At 39.5% G+C, this 10552-nt stretch overlaps 1 protein-coding gene across 1 annotated transcript; it reads left to right on the top strand.

The window, feature by feature from the left end:
• Positions 1-6017: 6017 nt before the first annotated feature.
• LOC127143962 (pectinesterase inhibitor-like) lies at positions 6018-6530 on the top strand. The gene has a single exon (XM_051079272.1). It carries the CDS (start codon positions 6018-6020, stop codon positions 6528-6530), a length of 513 nt encoding a protein of 170 aa, XP_050935229.1.
• Positions 6531-10552: the final 4022 nt, after the last annotated feature.

Raw genomic sequence — 10552 nt, 5'->3', positions numbered from 1 at the left:
TCTTCGGTAAGGATTGTTTTTGATGAATTCCCTAATGTTGCTACATCCGATTCGAGTTTGAATATTGGAATAAGATTTGGTCCTACCTCTCATTCTTTGAAGGTATTAAGGAGTTGACGTTCAAGTTCTCGGGTTCCGCGGCAGGCTTGTTTGGAGATAGCTTTCCTTTCCTTGGGTAAGTCAACGGATGTTGCTTAGGACCATTTAAAACGACTTCTACTAGTGTCATCGATTAAAACCTTCGTGTTTTCGTTTAGGTGGATCCGTTGAGCGTGGACTCGATCGAGGGGCATAATCGAGTATCAGGTATGAGTTTTCCTACTACTGGACCTCGGATCGAGGCTGGAAACGTAGTAATCCACAGGGGATTACACGTTAGTAACTGTACTGAATAAATGCATGTGAGTTTGATTTTGAGTATCGTTGCCATGCTCTTGTTTTAGTACTGAGTAGTGACCTCAGCTTAGTCCGGAAAGTTGGGTCGTTACAAAAACTCCATGATCAATGTCAAGACAAAAGACTACCACGTACCTAACTGTAAAACTTTAAGGTCCATCGACATACAATTCCAATCCACAACGTAGCCCATTAACATAACTATACTATACCGAACATCCGACATCGAGGTCTATCCGTAAACAACTCCTTACACCCGATGGCACACAAGCTGCAACTAGCGGTCACGTTACCTTTACATCAGACAAGAGCATAACAACGATACTTAAAAGTCAAACACACATACATTTATTCAGTACTGTTACTAACGTGTAATCCCCTGTGGATTACTACGTTTCCAGCCTCGATCCGAGGTCCAGTAGTAGGAAAACCCTTACCTGATACTTGGTTATGCCCCTCGATCGAGTCCACGCTCAACAGATCCACCTAAATGAAAACACCAGGGTTTAAACGATGACACCAGTAAAAGTCACCTTTTTAATTCATTCGAAACAACAACGTCGGCTTACCCGAGTAAAAGGAGCTATTCCCCAAATGAAGTTGCCGTGGGACCGTGAACTTGAACGTCAAACCCCTATTACCTTCAAGGAACGAAAGATAGGACCCAGTCTTACTCCAATATTCAAACTCGAAACGGTTATAGCAACATTGGGTAAATTACCAAAATGATCCTTACCGAAGACTCACCGTGACTCGAAGTGGAGGGAGAAAAATATGGCTTAGGTGGCTCGGCTCGGCTCGGCTCGGCTCACCCTTCGCTCGGCGCGACTCACCCTCGGCTCGGTGCGGCTTACCCTCGGCTTGACACGGCTCACCCTCGGCTTGGCTCGACTCACGACCCAGCTCGCGGCGCAACTCGGCTTGGCTCGGCTCGCGGCTCGATTCGTGGCTCGGCTCGCGGCTCGGCTCGGTCTTTGGCTTGCAGCTCGACTCGGTCTTCGGCTTCCGGCTCGCGACTCAGTCTTCGGCTTGCGGCTCGCGGCTCGGCTCAGATTCACGAGTCGGGTCGGTTTGGATGAGGGTTCTCGGGTCGGCTTGCAAGAAGGGAAATTCGCGACTGATGGAGGTTTGTCGTCGGCTGCCCGGCGAACGACGCGACGGATGGTGGCTGGACGCGGTCAGACGAAGGACACACGGCGGCGTCCGGTTACGTGAGACCGAAAGGGAGGTCGGGAAAAGACGGGACCGCGGCGAACGAAGTTGAAGTTGAAGAAGTTGCCGACGATGGAGACGGAAGTGGAGACGAAACGCGACGGAGGAGATGGGGACGGAGGCGAAGGCGTGCGTGACGAAAGAGGGATGGTGGGAGGCGGCGTTGAAGAGAAAAAAAAAAGAGAGAGCTGCGGCGGCGCGAGGAAGAAGACGAAGAGGATGAAAGGGGGGGGGGGGCGCGCGTAGCTTAGGGTTTTAAAAAAATAATATTATTATATATATATATATATTTAAATAAAATAATAATAATAATAATAATAATATTAATATCAAATAATGAATATAATATTAAATAAAGATAAATGTATCAATATTAAATTATAATGAATAATAATAATAAATAATAATAATAATAATAATAATATTATATTATTATTTTATCACTTACAAAATTTTAAAAATCCCGAAAAATTAACATAAAATGCTAAAATTTTACCTTGAAAATTCGGGGCGTTACAGAACCTTTGGCTAGTTTCAGAGTTATTTTCTTTTCTTTTCTCTAATGTTATTCCTCACATGGTGTTCATACGACGACAATATCAGACGATGTAGCATCAAGCATATCCCCGAAAACTAGAAATCCATCACTATGTGCTAATGTGTTGAAATCTAGAGGCAACCCAGAGCTAAAAGTGTTAGCCACTTACACTCTCAAACTTACATGTACAAATGCAGAAAAATATCTAAATTTGGCCAAATCTCTTGCAGCAACGACGACCAGTTTTCAAGTTAAAAACTAATATTTTTCTTGCTACGAGAGCAGTGAGGAAGCCGTGGGTGACATCAAGAATGCGAAAACAAATTAATTTGGCGGTTAATGATTTCAATTGTGTCAACATGGAAACTTATGGCATCATGACAGCGATCGATGGCTGTTAAGATAACTTCAAACAGCCATCGAAAGATTTGTCATTGCTTCCAAAGAATGGAAGGACTTTAAATGATGTATGTTGCATTATTTTAGTTATATCTAATTTTCTCCCGTAGTCCCCATTTAATGAGAAGTATTATGGTATGAAACCCTAGGCATTGGATCTAAGAATCATGTTAATAACAACAAGACTCAAAAAACACAACACCAACAGCTCCAAAACCAATTTGATTTGAACCCCTAAGATATAGGTTAGATTCAGATTACTTAGATAATCTAACAAACTAAGGATTGGACAAAGCTAGAAACTTCCATAAACCCTCAAGCAGTCCATAAGCAAGGACATATCAATTCTCACTTGATTGCTGCAAATATTCATGCACTCTATCGCAAGAACACACAAGAACAAAATTCTACATTTTAGTATTTTCAAATTTCATTCATCCAAACTCTTATTTTAAATGTGGAAATTACAACCATAATTTTATACTAATTAAAATATTAAATCAAAACTCTCAACATTTAATTTGATGACTTTTGGGTTGTCCAAATAAATTTTCAACTTCTTCATTTGATTCAGTTCTGATTTCTAATTGGTTCGTATAATATTACGTACTTTGTTGTATATGTATATTGTCAACCATCGACAAAAATTACATTTTTTTAAGATTGCAATACTTCTTCATTTGATTTTGTATTTCTATTGGCCATGTAAATTTTGAACCGAGAAATAGAAATTTAAAAATTTTCACTTAGAAATTATCTTTGAAAACTTATTTTTTGGATTTGGTGATTGGACAATAATTTTTTTTTCTTATGTTTCGTTATTTTTATAAACACGTCATCTAAATTTCAATTCCTTAAATAAAGTATTAAAAAGTTCTTGAATAGTTAAACTCAATTTGAACATTTTATATTTAGAGAAGACGATACTTAGTTGCTTCTTAACCTTTCTACCGCTTTATAGTTAATTTGAAGGGTATACTTACACTTCATACCAAGTTTTTGGCATCATACATGGTCAGAAAATTCAATTTTTAACATCTTAGTTGTATCTTTCCAAATAAATAAATAAAGCATATCTTAGTTGTAATTATGTCAAAAACAAATTGACAATTATGATTATTCAAGAATTGATTTTGGTTATTTTTTGAAGATAAAAATAACAAATAATAATAATACAAAAACCAACAAAAGACTAAAATAGGCTTTAACTATGTAATTACAACTTCCCTTTCTACTCCCTAAGAAAAAAAACCATTTCTCTAAATTTCATCTATATAAGTGTGTATATCGATCAAAATGACCCATAGGACACTAATATTGAGATAGAACAAAGAAATTAAAATGACCAATAACTCTTGTATCGGCATTGTCTCTCTCATTGGAGTTCTTTTGTTCACCATCATTTCAAATGTGGCATCATTTAACGACGTCGTTTCCACCATCTGTCCAAAAACTTCAAACCCGCCATTTTGTTCAAGTGTGTTGAAATCTGCAGGCACTGCAGATCTAAAAGGCTTGGCTGTATACACCTTAAACCTTGCCCATACAAATGCTCGCAAATCTTTGACCTTAGCCAAGTCACTTGCAACAACCACCACCAATCCTCAACTTAAGCAACGATATTCGTCTTGTGCTGAGAGCTATGATGAAGCTGTTGGTGACATTGAAAATGCCCAAAAGGACTTGGCACTTGGTGACTTTAATGCTGTCAATATTGTAACTTCTGGTGCCATGACAGAGATTGACGACTGTCAGGATAAGTTCGCGCAGCCGCCGAAGGATACGTCGTTGCTTTTGAAGAATGGCAAGACTCTAAATGATATATGCAGCATTATTTTGGTTATATCCAATCTTCTTTGAGGGCTATGTACTTTTGAGATTTATGTACTCCGTACATTTGATACTTTTAAAATTTAATCTATAATTTCATAAGGTTTTCCTCATCAATCTTTTCTAATAACTTATACCGTTTTCCTTAAATAAAGTCCTACGACGGAATCTAGGAAATTTGGGAGTCCAATTTCCTGTAATTTGGCCATTAGAGATTCCAATGGTGTCGATATGACAACTTATGGCATCATGACAGTGGTCGACGACGGTTAAGATAACTTTAAATAGCCATCTTGATTCATCATTATTGCTTCCAAAAGAATGGGAGGACATTAAATGTTGTATGTAGTATTATTTTAGTTATATCTAATCTTCTCCCGTAGTCCCCATTTAATGAGAGGTATTATGATATGAAACCCTGGACATTGGATCTAAGAATCATGTTAAAGAACAAGACTCAAAGAAAACAACTCCAACAGCTCCAAAACCAATTTGATTTCAACCCCTAAGATATAGGTTAGATTCAAATTACTTAGATGATCTAACAAACCAAAGGATTGGACAAAGTTAGAAATTTCCATCAACCTTTAATCTTCAAAGCACTCCACAAGCAAGCCAGATCAATTCTCACTTGGATGCTCCAAATATTCATGCATTCTATCACAAGAACATACACGAACAAAATTCTACAATTTAGAATTTTTAAATTTCATTCATCTTAATTCTTATTTTAAATGAGGAAATTACAACAATATTTATACTAATTAAAATATTAAATGAAATGTCACAATATTTAATTTTATGACCTTTGGGTTGTTCAAATAACTTTTCAACTTTCAAATATTGCATCTCTTCAACTTCTTCATTTGATTCAATTCGAATTTCTTGGTTTGTATCGTATTACGTACTTTGTTGTATATGTATATTGTTAACTGTCAACAAAAGTTACATTTTTTAAGGCTGTAATATTTCTTTATTTGTTTGTGTATTTCTATTGACCAAGAAATTTTTAACTTAAAAATTCTCCATGGAAAATTTATTTTTGGATTTCGTGCTTAGACAGTAGTTGTTTTTTTTCCTTCTTATGATTCATTATTTTAAAAAACACTATCATCTAAATTTCATTCCTTAAATAAAATCCAAATTTTTTTTGAATAGTTAGACTCAATTAGAACACTTTTTCTCTATAGAAGACGATATTGATTTCTTAATTACCATTTTACTACTTTATAATTAACTTGACGGGTATACTTACATTTTACACCAAGATTTTGGCATCATACATGGTGAAAAAAAATTCAAATTTTAACATCTTAGCTATTTCTTTTCAAAATAATAATAATAATAATAAATAAATAAATAAATAAATAAAACACATCTTAGTTGTAATTATGTCAAAAACAAATTGACAGTTGTGATTATTCAGGGATTGATTTTGGTTATTCTTTTTTAAGATAAAAACAACAAATAAAAAAAAACAAAAAAACCAAACAAAAGACTAAAATAAGCTTTAATTATGTAATTGCAACTACCTTTTCTCCTCCGTATGAAAAAAAAACCATTTCTCTAAATTTCATCTATATATATGTATTGATCAAATGACCCATAGGACACAGTATTGGGTAAGAACAAAGAAATTAAAATGGCCAATAACTCTTGTCTCGTTATTATCTCTTTCATTGGAGTTCTTTTGTTCACTAACAACGTGGCATCATCTACTGATGTCGTTTCCACCATCTGTCCAAAAACCTCAAATCCACCATTTTGTTCAAGTGTGTTGAAATCTGCAAGCACTACAGATTTAAAAGGCTTGGCTGTATACACCTTAAACTTTGCCCATACAAATGCTCGCAAATCTTTGACCGTAGCCAGCTCACTAGCAAAAACCACCCTCAATCCTCAACTTAAGCAACGATATTCGTCTTGTGCTGAGAGCTATGATGAAGCTATTGGAGATATTGAAAATGCCCAAAAAGACTTGGTACTTGGTGACTTTAACGGTGTCAATATTGTAACTTCTGGTGCTATGACAGGGATTGACGACTGTCAAGATAAGTTGGCGCAGCCACCAAAAGATACGTCGTTGCTTTTGAAGAATGGCAAGACTCTAAATGATATATGCAGCATTATTTTGGTTATATCCAATCTTCTTTGAGGGCTATGTACTTTTGAGATTTATGTACTTCGTACATTTAATACTTTTAAAATTTAATCTATAATTTCATAAGGTTTTCCTCATCAATCTTTTCTAATAACTTATACCGTTTTCCTTAAATAAAGTCCTACGACGGAATCTAGGAAATTTGGGAGTCAAATTTCCTGTAACCCTTGAGGTGAGGGATCACATCTTTGGGAGTCCAAGATTTGATCCCAATAAAAAAATAATTTTAATTAACGTTTAAAAAAACACATCTCTTTATTAGAAGGCTATTCCGATGACGGATTTTGAGAAATTAGTACAATTTCCCACTTTCTTGAGACGTGAAGAAAAGGAAATGTTTTCTCAATATAGTCTAATATAATTGATTAATTTTCTTCCACCTATTTTAGGGGATCGTTGCTTTGAATGTGGGAGTAATGAAAATAAAATAAGACATCATTTTAAAAAAGGATGTAAAAATTTTTCAAACAACATTTTCAATTTAGGTTTTGAAGGAAAAAGAAAAAATATTAGCCACCGTTTTTGCGGGTGTTAAGGGGTGCTAACACCTTTCCCTTACACATTTAACTCCCAAACTCAACTCTAGTTTTCATAGATATTTTTTTCAATGATTTTATTTAAAAAGTGTTTACTATATTTCGGTGCCCAATCACATCGTAAAAAGGATCGGTGGCAACTCTTAGTTTGTTTTGAAACTAACCATTTTGAGGATGTCAGCCGCTCAGTGTCGTCTCGTCTCGGGCACGTGGCGACAATAATAAATGTTTGAAAGTCGTCTACTTTCCATATTATGTGGAATTGTGCATGGTTGAAATGAGGTACTGCATGGTTGGAGACTACAGAGAGAATGCTAGGTGGTGATGTGAGTCAGATCACGTGGCAACAGTTTAAGGAGAGTTCCTGAACTTAGAGAAGGGTGACATGACAGTGGAGCAGTATGATGCGGAGTTTGACATGTTATCCCGCTTCGCCCCCGAGATGATAGCGACCGAGGCGGCCAGAGCTGATAAGTTTGTTAGAGGCCTCCGACTGGACATTCAGGGTTTGGTCCGAGCTTTCCGACCCGCTACTCATGCCGATGCACTGCGCCTGGCAGTGGATCTCAGTTTACAGGAGATGGCTAACTCGTCTAAGACCGCTGGTAGAGGTTCAACATCGGGAAAGAAGAGGAAGGCTGAGCAGCAGCCTGTTCCAGTGCCACAGCGGAACTTCAGATCAGGTGGTGAGTTTCGCCGCTTCCAACAGAAACCTTTTGAGGCAGGGGAAGCTGCCAGAGGGAAGCCGTTGTGTACCACTTGTGGAAAGCACCATCTGGGCCGTTGCTTATTCGGGACCAGGACTTGCTTTAAGTGTAGGCAAGAGGGTCATACAGCTGATAGATGCCCGTTGAGACTTACGGGGAACGCGCAGAATCAGGGAGCAGGTGCTCCACACCAGGGTAGGGTCTTTGCTACCAACAAGACTGAGGCTGAGAGGGCAGGCACGGTGGTGACAGGTACGCTTCTAGTATTGGGGCATTACGCCTTAGTTTTGTTTGATTCGGGATCGTCACATTCTTTTATCTCTTCTGCATTTGTGTTGCATGCCCGCGTAGAGGTAGAGCCCTTACACCATGTTCTATCAGTATCTACTCCTTCCGGGGAGTGTATGTTGTCGAAGGAAAAGATGAAAGCATGCCAGATTGAGATAGCAGGCCATGTGATTGAAGTAACGCTGTTAGTCCTGGATATGCTCGACTTTGATGTAATCCTGGGTATGGATTGGTTGGCCGCTAACCACGCCAGCATAGATTGTTCCCGTAAGGAGGTAACGTTTAACCCTCCCTCGATGGCCAGTTTTAAATTTAAGGGAGGAGGGTCAAGGTCGTTGCCTCAGGTAATCTCAGCCATCAGGGCCAATAAACTGCTCAGTCAGGGTACTTGGGGTATCTTAGCGAGCGTGGTGGATACTAGAGAGGTCGATGTATCCCTGTCATCAGAACCGGTGGTGAGGGACTATCCGGATGTCTTTCCTGAAGAACTTCCAGGGTTACCTCCGCACAGAGAGGTTGAGTTTGCCATAGAGTTGGAGCCGGGCACGGTTCCTATATCCAGAGCCCCTTACAGGATGGCCCCCGCAGAGCTGAAAGAATTAAAGGTGCAGTTACAAGAATTGCTTGATAAGGGATTCATTCGACCGAGCGTGTCCCCTTGGGGTGCGCCAGTTTTATTTGTTAAGAAGAAGGATGGATCGATGCGTGTATGCACTGACTATAGGGAGTTGAATAAGGTAACCGTTAAGAACAGATATCCCTTGCCCAGGATCGACGATCTATTTGACCAGTTACAGGGAGCCACAGTGTTCTCTGAGATTGATCTTCGGTCGGGATACCATCAGCTGAGGATTAAGGATGGTGATGTACCGAAAACAGCATTTCGTTCCAGATATGGACACTACGAGTTTATTGTGATGCCTTTTGGTTTGACGAATGCTCCGGCAGTGTTTATGGACTTGATGAACAGAGTGTTTAGGGAGTTCCTAGATACTTTTGTGATCGTGTTTATTGATGATATCTTGATATACTCCAAGACGGAGGCCGAACATGAGGAGCATTTACGTATAGTTTTGCAAACACTTCGGGATAATAAGTTGTATGCAAGGTTCTCGAAATGCGAGTTTTGGCTGAAGCACGTGTCCTTTCTGGGCCACGTGGTTTCTAAGGCTGGAGTCTCTGTGGATCCAGCTAAGATAGAGGCAGTCACCGGTTGGACCCGACCTTCCACAGTCAGTGAGGTTCGTAGCTTTCTGGGTTTAGCAGGTTATTATCGATGGTTAGTGGAGAACTTTTCTCGTATAGCTACTCCTCTTACTCAGTTGACCAGGAAGGGAGCTCCTTTTGTTTGGAGCAAGGCATGTGAGGACAGTTTCCAGAACCTTAAACAGAAGCTAGTTACCGCACCGGTTCTTACTGTACCTGATGGTTCTGGCAGTTTTGTGATTTATAGTGATGCTTCCAAGAAGGGTTTGGGTTGTGTTTTGATGCAACAGGGTAAGGTGGTCGCTTATGCGTCTCGTCAGTTGAAGAGTCATGAGCAGAACTACCCTACACATGATTTAGAGTTGGCAGCGGTGGTTTTTGCTTTGAAAATATGGAGGCATTACTTATATGGTGAAAAGATACAGATATTCACGGATCATAAGAGCTTGAAATACTTCTTTACTCAGAAAGAATTGAATATGAGACAGCGAAGATGGCTTGAGTTAGTGAAGGATTACGATTGTGAGATACTGTATCATCCAGGCAAGGCAAATGTGGTAGTTGATGCTCTTAGTAGAAAGGTGTCACATTCAGCAGCACTTATTACCCGACAGGCCCCATTGCATCGGGATCTCGAGCGGGCTGAGATTGCAGTGTCAGTGGGGGCAGTCACTATGCAGTTAGCCCAGTTGACGGTACAGCCGACTTTGAGGCAAAGGATCATTGATGCTCAGAGTAACGATTCTTATTTGGTTGAGAAACGTGGCCTAGCAGAGGTATGGCAAGCGGTTGAGTTCTCCTTATCCTCTGACGATGGACTTTTGTTTGAGAGACGCCTCTGTGTGCCGTCAGATGGTGTGGTTAAGACAGAATTATTATCTGAGGCTCACAGTTTCCCATTTTCCATGCACCCAGGTAGTACGAAGATGTATCAGGACCTGAAGCGGGTTTATTGGTGGCGTAACATGAAGAGGGAGGTAGCAGAATTTGTTAGTAGATGCTTGGTGTGTCAGCAGGTTAAGGCACCAAGGCAGAAACCAGCGGGTTTATTACAACCCTTGAGCATACCGGAATGGAAGTGGGAAAACGTGTCCATGGATTTCATTACAGGACTGCCGAGAACTCTGAGGGGTTTTACAGTGATTTGGGTTGTGGTGGACAGACTTACCAAATCAGCGCACTTCGTTCCGGGTAAATCCACCTATACTGCTAGTAAGTGGGCACAGCTGTACATGTCTGAGATAGTGAGATTACATGGGGTGCCAGTGTCGATTGTTTC

The sequence above is a fragment of the Cucumis melo genome, chromosome 11 (genome assembly GCF_025177605.1).
Source record: "Cucumis melo cultivar AY chromosome 11, USDA_Cmelo_AY_1.0, whole genome shotgun sequence".
NCBI classification, from domain to species: domain Eukaryota; kingdom Viridiplantae; phylum Streptophyta; class Magnoliopsida; order Cucurbitales; family Cucurbitaceae; genus Cucumis; species Cucumis melo.
Note: the sequence above shows the minus strand (reverse complement) of the source record. Positions and strands in the feature narration are given on the sequence as shown.